Genomic DNA, 15,893 nt, shown 5'->3' on the forward strand with positions numbered 1-15,893 from the left:
TAAAGTAGAATACCAGCTTGGTTACAATATAGGCTATTCCAAGTATGATGCTTACAGTTTAAGTCGCCTGCGATGATGATTTTGAAAGGGGATGTCTAGAAGTAGTTTGATATCCTCCACTGACAAAGGAGTGCTGGGACGTTTATAGACTGACACTAATCGTATTTTTTTGTTCAATATGTCAACGTGGACTGTTGTATTTTCAACTGACGATGTAATAATGTGGATAGGGAGATGAATAAATCTATTTTTGATTAGTATAACAATACCGCCAGGAGGTCGTAGTCCATTTATTTGAGGTATTTTTGTATGGTACGAATGAAAATTGGGAAGTTTGAAAATTTGATTGGTCGATAGATGAGTTTCACTTAGAATAATAATATCAGTGTTGGTAGTGTCTATTAAATGTAATAATTCTATACGTTTCCAAGTAACGCCTCTGCAGTTCCAAAATAGTATTCTTATGTTATTCATGATTTGGAAGTAAAAGAAGCATGATAGCGAGTAGTGTTTTTAAAGAGTGCTTCTTTGATGTTGATTTTATCTGCAGAGATGTTCATGATAAGTCCGTTTTTAGTGACATTTATGACACGGCTAGTAGAGTGACCTAGTTCGTCGAGATTAAATGTTGTGCGATTATATTAAAGTTTTCACATCCTTGAGGGCGGACTATCAAATAGAAGTAATGTCTTACAGTTACATGTGAACCCGTTTTGACCAGTGAGCCGGATTAACATGTTTTTGAAGTTCTTAATGCCTTGGACATACAATGGCGGAGCCCTGGAGTTGTCATGTTGAGTGGGGATAATGGATTCGTCGATTGCATCGGATACATCACCTCTGACGTCGAGTTCAATTGCGTTGTCCTCCTCGAATGCCAGAACAGCGAATCGGTTTGGTGAAACAAACTTTTTGGATTTCTTATCATTTGGATGCGGTGACAATGACGAAGTTGACAGATTCTTTTTTGTGGATTTGGGCGTGCTCGGAGACGCTAGGCCCGATTTCTGACCGTTTTTGCTGAACATAATACCGTTATAAATAAAGGAACAATGTTATAATGATTATGATAAAAATAATTTAATGAGCGTGCTCAGAGATAACAAAGCGAAAACAGCCTGCACGATGTCTGTGTGTTCGTGTTTAACGTAACGACCGGACTGTATTTTAGGGTTAAGAGTTGGAATAATTTGTTTAGAAACAAGATCTTTTGAATATTTTAGTAATCAATGAAAGCAAAGAGATAGGATTATAGTTAATTATATTAGAAGGGTCAAAACTTTTATGGATATGGGAAACTGAATGAGACTCCCAGAAGTCAGGAAAAATACAAGAAGGCAGAGATAGAGTAAATAGGTAATGTAGAGTGTTAGTTAGAACAAATTTACAATGTTGCAAAAATATATTTGGAATTAAGTCACGGCCAGTAGAGAGTTTATGGTTAATGGAATTTAAAGAATTAAAAATATCATTCAAAGAGATTGAGCATGAAGTTAAAGGAAAATCAAGACATATAGAGGTAGTACCTATTTTAAAGATGTGATTGAGTAGGAAAAGATAAAACAGATTTTGAATTGACATATATACTAGAAAAATGATCTGTGAAGCAATTAACTATCTTAGAATCTTCACTAGAAACATAATTTAGGTGCATACAGCTGGGAAGTTCTTTAACTTTCTTACTTTTAAGTTTTAATATGGCTCTAAAATTTCTTTGGAAAATAAATGTCAATATTGTGACTATGTATTTTTAATATTTTTCAATTGATATTGTAACAATGTATCAGGAGCCTTGTATTAAATTTTCACGCTTTTTGGCCAAACAAATAAAATTTTATTGACATTCATAAAAAAAAAACTAAAAAAATTTGAAACTGAAAATATCCGTAAACAGTTCAAAACAAATCAACACTTTTTGAAAATTTTATCGTGTATGATAAATGCTACAAATGCTACAACCTGTACAATTTTTATGTAGGTATATATACGATCATTTATTTCAGAGTTACACCAAAAACCAAAATTGATTTGGTCGAAAACCAATTTTCCGTAAAAATCGTTTTTACTTAATTTTTCTTTTGTTTTTGTCTGTGCTTTCGAAAACTATAAGGATTTTTTTTGATCTCCTGAATACACCAACTATATCTACTTTCTTATCAGAAAAGATAGTATTAAATCTAAACATTTTTACTGCCGAAACCCCTGACGCAGTGGCATAAAATATAACAATATTATAGTATGTGCGTATCACTGTACTGTATATAGTATTATACAGTTCAGTGTTGCATATTTCTTGCGTGAATAGGTTAAAGAGTAAATCCATGATATTATGCATGTATACTAATATACTTTAATAATTTGTGTATGGATGGTGGATGCAGATCCGTATAACAGCTGAGACTCTGAGAGAAACCAAATTATAGGTAATATATTATTATAATATCATGCCATCATGGTGATGATTTAATGCAATACTTATACTTATAAATAAATAGCTTCGTGGGAGGGCCAAAACAAAAAATTATCATAAAACAATCAAAAATTCTACAGTCTGCATGTATACCTATGTAGGTAAAAATCAAACAATTTTTGATAATTTTACGAAATTTATTGAAAATTGTTGCTAATGAAACAAACAGCAATAACGTCTAAACAATTATTTCTTATTAGGCATTAGCCGATTATGGCACTTCCCTCGTGCAAAATTGCTTACGGGGAAAGTACTACATGAGAATTACCCGTCATTTCCACCAAAATTTTATGAAAAAAAAATATCAGAAATGATACTGTTGAAAAAAATCTAAGCATTTTTACTATCATAATAGACAAACAAAAACAAAATACACATCATTGTAAAACAATATCGTCATTTATTATATACAATATTCATCGTTCCGCTCAGAATCAAATAATAGTACTATCAAAATAGTACTATTTTGTCTTAGTTTTAATAAATATAATAATAAATCAAAAGCCACTTATTTAAATACCTATAATATTGTCTCATAGTTTCTAATATTATGACTTTTTGATTATTTTAATTACCTATAATATTTATATAAACTATGATACAATAATATATAATATTTATATTTTATGAATAAGTGACTTGATTTATTATTATATTTATTAAAACTATGCCAAATACCTATTATGTATTTGATTTTGAGCGGAGCGACGAATCTATTGATTTTACAATGATGGGTGGTTTTTAATTTTTTTTTTTTGTATCTGTTATCAATTTATCACCAATATTGTAGGACAATTTGGGGTTTCTGTTTTCCGCCAAAGTGGCCCTCGACGGTTATTATACTTATTAACCTTATGTAGAATACTATAATGTAATAATACTAGGTATTACTATGTAATTATTACATTCTAGAATTCTACATAAGGTTAACCTATATCCCGTATTATTATTATTATTTCATCGCTGGCGAAAACGACCATTGCAGAGCGTACCTATATTACCACAACGCTGACCTCTTGGCACTTGACTTAGATAAATATACAAACATGAAACAAGTCTTCTAAAAACCAGATTTACAAATTGAGTATTTTACAATATTTTGAAACAAATTTAGTTTTTTATTTTCAGTATAAAAAATTTAAAATGCTAAATTATAAGTGTAATACACCAGCAAGGCCGTCACTATAGGGCAGAGCCCTCCGCCCCGCGCCTTCATGATAATATAGTGTTGGACGCAGACCCTAATTTTGTAGATTGTTGTAATTTTTATTTTTTACTAACTATACCTATTTATATAATTATAGCTTACGTCAAATGAATATATCGAATTTTAAACGAGTCAATGATTAAAATTAAATTTTTAAAATAAAAATTATTTATTATAAAAATAATTAATTTGGTTCGATTTTTGAAGCATTCGGTCCCATAAAAAGGCACCTTGCAAATTGCTAAAATATTATGATATTATTGACACATTTGCTAATTTAAGTCGTAGGAAGGTTAATTTATAAATTATAATGTATTATATTCTGAGCGGAGGGGAAAATATTATATTGATTTTATAATGATGCGTAATTTTAATTAAAAAATAAAAAAATTAAAGAAAAACGGGAATTTTTCGAGAAAATCGATTTTGGTTTTTGGTGTAACTCTAAAAAAAATGACTGTAGGTACGTGAAATTTTGACTGAATGTTTATACATATCATTTTCTATACACCATACCATTTTCCAAATATTTTGACTTATTTTGAGTGGTTTACAGATATTTTCAGTTTCCATTTATTTTAGTTTTTTTTTCTATATATATCAATAAAATTTTTTTGTTGGGTAAAAAAGCGTGAACATTTAATGCAAAGCTCCTGATATATTGTTACAATAACAGTTGAAAAATATTAAAAATACATAGGAACAATTTTTTTTTATAAGCATTTATAGTTCAAATTTTGACAAAATTTTTCAAATTTCAAATTTAATAATTATTTTGTACTTAAAATTTATAAAATGTTCAACTTTTATAGCTAAGGATTGAAAATTTAAAACAAGGCTCCACGTAAGTAGGTTATATATAAATTACTTTATTCATAATAATATCAAACATACTTGGTAATATCATAGGCTGACGACCGTTTTCGCTCATAATCGTTTTTCTTATACAATGACATTATATCATTGAATTCAAATTTAACACCATCCATTACAGTTGCCCACTAGTAACCTACTGTACAGCAGAGCGACATCCACTTACCCACCTTTTTTTCTTCTGTTTTTTTCAACCACATTTTGGGTAATAAAAATGCTTTGATTTTCGAGATCAGCATCTTTTCTGATTAGTGATAAGTGAAACTAGTTAGTATTTTTGAGAAGTCAATATTGAAAATTTCAAGTAGTTTTAGAAAGCGTCAAGAAAAACAAAAAAAAAGTTATTATTTTTATACAAAACCAATTAATGAAAAAATCGATTTTATTATTTTGGTGTAAAAAAAAATTAACAACTGCAGAACGTTGAAATTTTCAACAAATATTTATATTAGCATTTTCCATACACGGTAAAATTTTTAAGCTATTTTAACTCTTTTTGAGCTATTTATAACCATGAACATTTTTTCAAATGTTGTAAATTATTTTCCAGTTAGAAATTCAAAAAAGTTTTTTTTCATAGCTAACATAAGACATTTTAATAGAAGGTTTCCAACAAGTTTTTGTACGTCTATCAAACAGAAAAAGTTCATAGAAAGTTGTGGTATTTATAGCCGTGAGATATTTTCGATCCTTGTTAATTTAAAAAAAAAATAAATAAAATTTGATTATTTATACAAGTATATTATATACGTCTCCGCTCAGAATATTTTTTCGTATACAATGATTTATCAATGTAATACAATATTCAAATATAACACATCTATTACAACGACATATGCTTGACAACCTACTGTATAGCAGACTGCAGAGCGGTACTCACTTGTCCACCTTTTTTATATTGTATTAGGTACCTATATTTACTGACTTATTAATTTATCAATATTATTATATTAAGTTTAAATACATATATCATGTGTTTTGTTATTAATTTATTTTCTTATGTCTTATTCATATTTATTTTTTTTTTTTTTTTTATTAGATTTTAAGACTGACGACTGAGGTCATCAGCCTGTAAGGTTGGCAGGGTTGAGACGGTTGGTACGGTCGGTTAGGAACACGTCTTATTCATATTGTTGTAAGTACAAGGTACTATATTTTTAAGTCTATTTGCGCGTTGCCCTTTTATACCTAGGTATACAGTGTGTCCCGTTTTAAATGTACCACTAAATATCTCAGCCCGATAATCTTAGATTGAAATACGGTTTGCTGCAATAGATAATAGGGGTACTGAAGTACACATTTAAGGACAAATTTCAATTTTTTAACTCTTGTAGTATGCGCATGCGCAATACAAATTTTTTTTTTAAATTGCAACACCTATTTTTGTCCCCGGATATGGATAGATTATTTTATTCTAAGTAATTTTGATCCATTGACCATAGTTCTAAACCTAAAATTGAATGAGTTACAGCATTTGGAAATTTTAAAATAATTAAATTTTTTCGATTTTACCTAAAACATTACACGCTTGAATTTCATACAAAAGTAAATCATTTTTGAACTAAGATGAAATGCATTTAAATAATTTAATACAAAATTACCTAAAAAAAGGTGGATAAGTGGATGTCGCTCTGCTGTACAGTAGGTTACAAGTGGGTCACTGTAATGGATGGTGTTAAATTTGAATTCAATGATATAATATCATTGTATAAGAAAAACGATTCTGAGCGAAAACGGTCAGTCAGCCTATGATTTTACCAAGTATATTTGATGATATTATTGTGAATAAAGTAATTTATATATAACATATTTACTCGGAGCCTTGTTTTAAATTTTCAATCTTTAGCCATAAAAGATAAACATTTTATACATTTTTAACCACAAAATAATTAATAAATTATAAATTTGATAAATGTTGTCAAAATTTGAACTTTAAATGCTTATAAAAAAAAATTGTGCCTATGTATTTTTAATATTTTTCAACTGCTATTAGAACGATATATCAGGAGCCTTATATTAAATTTTCACGCTTTTTTACCCAACAAATAAAAATGTATTGATATTTATAGAAAAAAAAACTAAAAAAATTGAAAACTGACAATGTCCGTAAACAGCTCAAAAAGAGTCAAAATATTTTCAACATTTTATGGTGTATAGAAAATGCTAATATGAACATTCAGTGAAATTTTCAAGTATCTACATTTATTCGTTTTTTTAATTACACTAAAATAAGAAAATTGTTACATGAGAAATCGAGTGAATATCAAATGTTGTAAAAATATAAATTTCAGACGCTCATAAAAATTTAATTTAAGTTTCTTCTAGACATTTTTTTTTTGATAAAGGTAGACAAACTTATGAGTAATCTTATATTACATTTTCAAATCTTAGATTTAAAAAGAAAAATTTTTATGAATTCTCAACTCAAAATAATTTGCTATTTTTCGTGATTTTTCCGTATTTTGTCAAAATTTGAACTTTAAATGCTTATAATTAAAAACTGTGACTAAGGATTTTTAATTTTTTTCATCTGCCTTTGAAACAATAACCTAGGAGCCTTCTATTAAATTTTCAAGCTTTTTTAATCAACAGATAAAATTTTATTGATATTTATAGAAAAAAAAACTAAAAAAATTGAAAACTGACAATGGCCGTAAACAGCTCAAAAAGAGTCAAAATATTTTGTAAATTTTATGGTGTATAGAAAATGCTAATATAAACATTCAGTCAAAATGTCATGTCCCTACGGTCATTTGTTTTAGAGTTACACCAAAAACCAAAATCGATTTTCTCGAAAACAGATTTTGCGTAAAAATTACCGTTTTTCCTTAATTTTTCTTTTGTTTTTCACGTCGCTTGTGAAAACTACTGGGAAATTTTTACTTTTGACCCCCCAAAGTACCAACTAGATTCACTTTCCTATCAGAAAAGTTACTATTGAAGAAAATCCAAGTTCTTTTACTGTCCTAAAAGGTGATGACAGACACAAAAATAAAAAAAAAAATAAAAAAAAAAACACACATCATTGTAGAATCAATACATTCATCGCTTCGCTCAGAATCTAAAAAATGTATAGCTGATTTAAATTTTATTAATTTAAAAATAAATTTACCAACTAAATTGACGATGACGTAATTTGCGTTATTATTGTGCGATAAAAGTTATTGAATTATTTCCAGTTTTATTATTAATACTTTGATAATAGTACTAAGAATAAAATGAGAAATAATGTACTATTATCAAAGTACTAATAATAAAACTGGAAATAATTCAATAACTTTTATCGCACAATAATAACGCAAATTACAACGTCATTGTCAATTTAGTTGGTAAATTTATTTTTAAATTAATTAAATTTAAAATAGCTATACATTTTTTTTAGGTGATTTAGTAATAAATTATTTAAATGCATTTCATTTTAGTTCAAAAATGATTTACTTTTGTATGAAACAGGTATGTTATAGGTAAAATCGAAAAAAATTAATTATTTTAAAATTTCCAAAAGCTGTAACTCATTCAATTTTAGGTTTAGAACTATGGTCAATGAATCAAAATTACTTAGAATAAAATAGTCTATCCATATCTGGTGAAAAAAATAGGTGTTGCAATTAAAAAAAAAAAATTGTATTGCACATGCGCATACTACAAGAGTTAAAAATTTGAAATTTGCCCTTAAATGTGTACTTCAGTACCCCTTAGCTATTGCAGCAAACCGTATTTCAATCTAAGATTATCGGGCTGAGATATTTAGTGGTACATTTAAAACGGGACACATTGTATATCAATATATCATAATACATATGGTACTGCCAACTGACGATAATGACATTTTAGGCTCCACAATTGGACTCTGCTCTGGGCCCCGCAAATCGTCAAGACGGCCCTCCACACAAGTCAGTAGTTGCGTAGACATGATTTCTGAAAGGGGTGGATCAAAAAAATAAAACAACATAGCTAAATGGGAGGGGAAAATTGGAAAATCCCCTACCCTCTTAAAACATTTTACTTGGGTAGCAAAAAATAAGGAACAATGAATATAATTTGAATTGATTCAAAATTCACATCAAACACAATATGGAAGATTATCCACTCCAAAGCCAATGGGAGGGATGGAGTACCTGCCCCCCATGCCCCCCTTGTAAACGCTTCTGCAAGACAGTAAATTAAACAAAAAAAAAGAAAAATATTGATAAGATTATTAGAACAAGTTATTGTACCCTGTACATAATGACTGAAGTCATAAAATAAAAGAGAATTATGTTACTAAGTATAGATGAAAAATCTTTAATTATAAATTATATCAATATGCAATTATGAAACTACTAAATAATAAACTTTACAATTAAACAATAATAAATATAACTATAAATCACCTCAATAATAAAATAGGTCAATGGTACATTGATTACAGTAACTTATAATATATACAAAGAATTAAACATAAAATATATACAGGTAATTATATTTGAATAATAGTAACTTATACATTATAAAACTGTTTTTTTTTCAATAAAGATTAAGATAAGTTTAATCACAGTTTATTATAACAATACATTTGTCTAGTTTAATATTATTTCCTATATTATAAATTGTTTATAAAGCAATACAATATTAACAAGACCGGATTGTTTCTAATGTACCTATTGTATTAATTTGAATCAACGTGAATGATATTATACATCAAATTGTGGTTGATGATGTATCTATATTATTTCAAGTGAAGTTGTGAGAGAATTATTAAAAAATGTTTACTGTATTTTAAAAAAAAAAACATTAAATTACAATTACATGAAATATTCCTTTTTAAAGTTTTAAAATTAAAATTGTTTTCATTTAACACAATATACCTTTGTATACTCTATAACATTATAATAAGAAATAATGCTATCTTTAGATTCATGAATTTCTTTAAATAATCAAATCATAACTATTTGTGAATTTTAAATAAAATGTTTGTCATAAGAAAACTATACTTACAGAATAAGTAAAAACTATGATTTAAAAATACCTTGTTAAGTTGATTTAGTGAAGTTAATTAACTTCTAATAAATATAAAAACAATTTCTCAACAATTTAGGCTTTAGATTTTACATAGGAACACAAATTGAATCAGTCAATTGAATCTGATGGTTAAGGTTTAGTGGATGTAGCAGCCAACATTTGACTTATCATTTCCCGAACTCTTTGTTGTTCTTGTAGTTGCTTACGCAAATCAATAATATCTTTATCCTTTTCTAAGCCAAGATTTTCTAGATTTCTAATAAATGATATTTTGTTATTGATTTCCTATTAAAAAAATTAAAATATAAAACATGTTAATAATAATATTAGATAGATATTATGCTAGGTTAGGTTTTATTTTAATATTTTAATGCCTTCCTAAAGTAGTGGACAAAATAGTTTTAAGCAACTTACCTCAGATTTTTCAATTATAATACTTTGTTTTTCTGTTAATTGTTGTTCCAATTTTGAAACTTGAATTTTATTTTCTAGAATAATAGAAATTGAAAATTATGTATTATTGAATTAATATAAATTTATATATTTAATCAGTGTTGTAACTTGTAAAGTACACTTTTAAAAAGATACTACTCAAATACTTTTTTAAGTATTTGGAATACTTTTCAAATACTTTTGGTTTTTTAAAGTAGCATTGTAATTAACATAATATAGACACATTGTCATTGTTATTTAATTAATTTGTTAAATAAATGTTTATTGCAATTTAAAAACATTATTTGAGTTTATCATAACATTTTTATCAATGTAATACCATCTTTTGGTGTCCTTCTCGAACTAGTTTTTGCTAATTCCAGGAATCTTTCTGTTAGTACAGCTACACATCCATTAGTACCTATCGACTCTTACCATCCTCCCATAATACAAAAATGTCCTCTCTCCAAGTCATCAAAAAAATATACGATTCCTTCAATCTTTCACATACTGTAATTTCAAGAGTGCAAAACTACTCGGACATTTTTTTTTGTCTTTTAATTGGATTGAAACTTTTGCTCAGTATAATGCCAATAATTATGCATCAATTTTTAATGATACCTTACCACACTGTATAGATTGGTTTGTTCCTCCTAAAACCATTAAATGTTCACAATTTCCTCGTTGGGAAAAAACAGGATCACATTACATCTCTTACTCGTGACTACAATACATTTCCGAATTAAGAGCTCTATTATTTCCGTAATCCCGTATAACTGTGTAAGATATCAAGTACTAACTACTAAGTAGATATTGTATCTGATATTATCAACAGCTATCTAATAATACAAAAGGAAATAATATTGTTATTGAACATCTGTATTTAGAAAAACCCTTGTTTTCACAAACCTTTGGGCTTCAGCTAACACAGAATAATAAATACAACTTATAAAACTATTATTCAATTATTGTAGTAGGCAATAATATTTATAGAAAATACTTCATGCTGAAAGTATTTAAAAATTTGTTCAATACTTTTATTCAAATACTTCACAACACTGTATATTTTAAACACAAGCAAATACAAAAATGTATGGATTCACATATTATTAATAATATAAATATGTAATTTTTATTTTACCTGTTTTTTCATTTTTTAATTGGTCCAGTAAATCAGCTTTCATTTTATTGCTTTCTAAACATAGCTCTTCTAATTGTTTTTCAAGGTTCTTTATTGAAGAATTCTGCTCTTCAATAATTTGACGTTTTGATTCATAATTTCGTGATAGCTAAGGTAATATAATATATTAGTATTTATTGAATATAATTATTTATTATTTTAATTTGCATAAAATGAATTAATTACTTTTGCAAAGTTATTACTAGTTGTAGTAAATTGTTCAGTAATATTATTTAATTTTTTTTTTAGATCTTTGTTTTCTACTGTTAAATCTTCGATTTCTTGATGAACATCTAATATCATTTGATTCAGTTGCACTGATTCACTATTTAAACAAACTAATTTATAATTTAACCGTGTTATTTCTTCAGAAGCATTATCAAGACTTTGTTTTAACCACACTTCAGTTTGTTTTAATGTATTCATTTTGTACTGATATAATGTAATGACATTACTTGTTTTTATATTAAGTATCTAAAAGTCAAAAATATTTAACTTAATAAATTAATACTGAAAAAATAGAACCATACAAATAATGTTAATATGAAAATATAATATTTTTTTAATTGTTTACTTCATTAGAATTGAATATATTTTCTAATTTATCAATGAACACATTTAATTGTTCTTCTTGAGAAAATGAACATAGTGGCTTTATTTCAGTCTCATCTGAATTTATAGTTGTCGCATTTTTTACTTTAGCTGAAGATAATTGTTCTATTTCTTCCAAGCAATCGGATAACATTAAAGTACTAAATTTAAATACAAATATAATAAAATAAATATTATATTTAATCAAAAATTATAAATTACCTTTGTTGTGAAAATTTAGTTATGAGATCTAATACTTTTTGTTTCATATTTTTTGAACCTTTATAAATTATAAATGCTAGTACATGATAAACATGTTTCTGATTCAATATTTCAGAATATAAAGACATCCATGTAGGATTTTTAGCCAGTAATTCAGTTAGAAAACACAGCGCTTCAATGTATACATTTGTGATATTTTGTAAATTATTTAAATTGTTAATATCAACCAATATCAGAGAATGAAATAAAGACTGAAGAGACTGAAAAATAAAAGTTAATATTAAATTAATTATAAAAAGATTATTAAAATATTTCTTACTGAAATATGAAGTTTTTCTTCAATTATTTTATATAGATTTTTCATCTTTAACATTTCTTGAAGAAGTCTCAAGCATATTGCATATTTATTCCATGTACATGTAATTGAATCATATTCTACATTTGTATTTGGTTCAAATAAAACAATTAGCAATACCTGAAATATATAATTATTATTAATACATTTTAAGTAGATAACTTTTAATATCTCATCATTAAATCTTTAATAATTGCATAGAGTTAAAATAACATTTCATTCACAACATTTTGTTCTTTACTTTAATTAGATATTAATATAGTTAGATAAATTATATATTTTCAATAGATTTTTATTAAAATTAAAATTTTATTACAGATTTAAACTTACATTTAAACTCTTTTCCAGATTTTCATGAATATCACATTTAAGGGTTTGATCCATGTAACTTTCATAACTTCTTACATTAATAATTATTGTTTGTAAAATTGACATTGCTTGTTTTTGAAGATTTGAAAATTGAGTCCAATGCAAAATGTACATTATAATTTTAGGATATAATATTATTAAATCTTCATTTTTGAATTGAATAACATGATGAACAAATTGTAAAACTAAGTCCACACTTTGTAATGTAATGTGATAATTGTTTTGAGACTTCTCAATGTGTTTAAAATTGTTTGTAGATTCCAATATTTTAATTAAATTTGTTTTGTAGCTAAAAAATTAATAAATGTAAGTTAGAAAATTGTATATACATCAACATTTATAATATAAAATAAATATACCCATTATATTCTAAAACAGAGTTTTTCCAACGTGAATGTTCACTTATATCAATAAAAAAGTCTACTGCGTGGCGTAGAACAAACACATTTTTTAGTTTAAGACCTTCTTCCAAAACAACAAATGTTACATCAATTAAATTGTTAACATCAACATCAGGTATCTGACCAGATACTTGTTCTAAAACTAATAATAATTTATACACTTGAACTTTGATGAATATATCATCAGATTGTAATTTTAACAGTAGACGCATGAAGGATTTAGAATGTGTACATTTCACAAGAGTAAACATGGCAAATTTGTTTTTACAACACACATTTACTAAAACCCCAAGACTAAATGATATAAGATCTTTGTCTTCAGTTGAAATCCATTTTACTAACAGACTTATTAGTTCAGATGAATGGCCTTCCTGCCATTGTATTTTCATTCTATATGTCAATTCCTAAAAATTCATAATATTTATTTTTTGGCTCCAAGTATATACTTATAGCTAAACGGGGTTCAGAGGTTATAGTATTAAAAAAGTTAATTCTTAGTAATTTAATATGCACTAAAAATGTGTTATAATTGCAAAATAAAATTAAAAAAATTTTTTTTTTAAATTTATGTTAACTTTTAATTTTTGATAGAAGTAGGAATACCTATTTATATTACTTCAATATTAACATATCTGTTCTATAAGTACCAATCATTTCAAACATTCTTGATGAGTGAATGAAAAAAAAGAACTGAACTCAATTCGATCCATTCTTATATGAAAATATATCTAAAAATAGCATATACAATTCTAAATAATCAAAATAAAAAATTTCATAAAATATCCGGGATTTGTAAAACAACAAATTTGTGTCTTACCTGGGATGTTCTGAGATAAACAAAAAAAAATATGCAAAGAACTTCTGAGCCCTGCTAATTAGTTATAATAAAATTAATGATTAGACTTTAATTTACCTGAAGTAATTTGAGTATTTTAATTTTTTTATCTAATGATAATTCATCTTTTAGTAATTTTGTTAGAATTAGTGTAAATTCATTATTGTTTAGTATTGTGTTTTGAAAAAATCCTTGTTTTACAATAGATTGCAATAAATTAACAGCAGCCCACATAATCTCAGAATCATCATTAATATTCCTCATCAGTTCATATAAGTTAATACAAAACTCATGTCTTAAAGTATCTTTAGAATTAAAAACAAATTCTTGTTGTCCAAGGATCTGAAAATAAATTATTTATAAACAATAATTATTAATTTAAATTTACCTTTATCATAATATTATACATTTATATAAAATAATCAGAAATAAAAATAATAATTACTAATAATATATATTATACTATTCTGTAAATATAAGTTTTATATTAGTTATTGTTACTATTTTTTTAGAAAAACAGAATGTACTGTATATAACACTTTTTCAAGCTAGAACTATTTTTTTAACTTTAAAATATAAATCCATAAATAAAAATTAAATTATAATAAGTGATAAGTACCAATAGAGCATTTAATTAATACAATATATTTGATGTTTGGGGGTTTTTACAAACAATATTTGAGCATTCTATGATGTAAAATGTATGTTACCTAGTAAAAGTTAATCAAATTAACAATGGATGACTAATATTAGGCAATTCTTTTAAAAATTATAGATACATTTTTTTTATGAAAATCATAGTACATTAAAATTACCACACTAATCAAGTTTTAACTATTACCATACCAATTAGTCACGTAGCAAGGCTTAAATGTATTCACGTCACACTGCAAAAAGATTTAATTTTTATTACATACCTGTAATGAACAGAGAACTCCATTAAAAGATGATTCATCGTGGCAATATGAATATTGTTTGGCAGCTACAACAAAATTCTTTAAATGGTTATGAAATGAAGGTGCCATCTGGTCCATAGTTGAAGGATGATAACTTAAAACCTAAAAAATTAGAATCTGATACACAACCATAATTTACCTAATTATAAATACTTATTTGAGAAACTAACAAATATCTAACAAACTCTTACTTAATGAATATTTAAAAACAAGCTAAAAACTGTAATAAATTATAGTTTAGAACTTTAAATTTGAAATCCATGAATTCAAATTAACTGAAATTATCAATTAACAAAGTATACCTATAAGTAATAAGTATATATCCAATAGAACAAAATATGTCAATAAAATAAATAATAAATTGGAAATTAATACTTGTGAAAGTGATATAAATTTAGAATGAATTTACACTATTTTATAGTAATTGTCAATATTAATATTATAAACTACTTCTTTATCTATGGAATTTAATTAAATTTAATTAAACAATAATAATTAATAATGATTGTTTAGTCAGTGGTGTTTACTGTTTACTGTATTATCTATAATATAATTTATAGTATATTATTCTCTAATCGCTATAGGACCTTTTTTAGTTTTATTTATTTTCCGTTAAATTCTGATAAAAACAAAAAACATAGAAAAACATCGATTTACAGCATTCTCATGGAAGAGAAATAGGAATTATCTGACTCTTGAAACCACGATTTACTATCTTATAATCACGGTTTAAGGTAGTAAAAGAACGTCTCGCCCCCGCTGACTATTTTAAATCACTACATTTAAATGGCTTTTTATAATTTAAAATTTCAATTATTTTTAAAAAACGTACAATTTATATATAATTTATATTAATATGTGGGGATGGCCTACCAATAACTTGTAATAAAATTACTAATTTTGATTTTTTTTCGATTCCTGCTCTAAGCTAAAAACTTGTATTTATAATTTTGAATATTGATGTTTAATTTATTCTCAGTTATTTCAACTATTGTCTTCGT

General features: G+C 25.9%; 1 protein-coding gene across 5 annotated transcripts; it reads right to left on the reverse strand.

The window, feature by feature from the left end:
* Positions 1-8,846: 8,846 nt before the first annotated feature.
* LOC132939589 (uncharacterized) lies at positions 8,847-15,419 on the reverse strand. Of its 5 annotated transcripts, none has more exons than XM_061006847.1 (12): positions 15,195-15,419; positions 14,854-14,994; positions 14,015-14,278; positions 13,060-13,505; positions 12,662-12,989; positions 12,296-12,451; positions 11,977-12,236; positions 11,738-11,915; positions 11,350-11,637; positions 11,125-11,272; positions 9,966-10,039; positions 8,847-9,836 (listed from the first exon to the last, which is right to left on the reverse strand). In XM_061006847.1, the coding sequence occupies exons 2-12, from the start codon at positions 14,968-14,970 to the stop codon at positions 9,681-9,683; spliced, it is 2,415 nt and encodes an 804-aa protein (XP_060862830.1). In that variant the 5' UTR covers positions 14,971-14,994; positions 15,195-15,419; the 3' UTR covers positions 8,847-9,680. The 5 variants fall into 5 exon arrangements, with proteins under 5 accessions (XP_060862830.1, XP_060862827.1, XP_060862828.1 ...); XM_061006844.1 differs by having other exon boundaries at positions 15,084-15,419; XM_061006845.1 differs by having other exon boundaries at positions 14,854-15,009; positions 15,084-15,419.
* Between the last annotated feature and the right edge of the window lie 474 nt (positions 15,420-15,893).

This window comes from Metopolophium dirhodum, chromosome 2 (genome assembly GCF_019925205.1).
Source record: "Metopolophium dirhodum isolate CAU chromosome 2, ASM1992520v1, whole genome shotgun sequence".
Taxonomy (NCBI): Eukaryota; Metazoa; Arthropoda; class Insecta; order Hemiptera; family Aphididae; genus Metopolophium; species Metopolophium dirhodum.

Bases quoted from the DNA above. Each gene is read 5' to 3' on its own strand.
- LOC132939589 (XM_061006847.1), bottom strand. From the start codon at position 14,970: ATGGACCAGATGGCACCTTCATTTCATAACCATTTAAAGAATTTTGTT. The intron at 13,506-14,014 runs GTAAATTAAAGT...ATGAATTTTTAG, and splicing joins AAATACTCAAATTACTTCAG to GAATTGACATATAGAATGAA. The intron at 9,837-9,965 runs GTAAGTTGCTTA...TTTTTTTAATAG, and splicing joins TTATAATTGAAAAATCTGAG to GAAATCAATAACAAAATATC.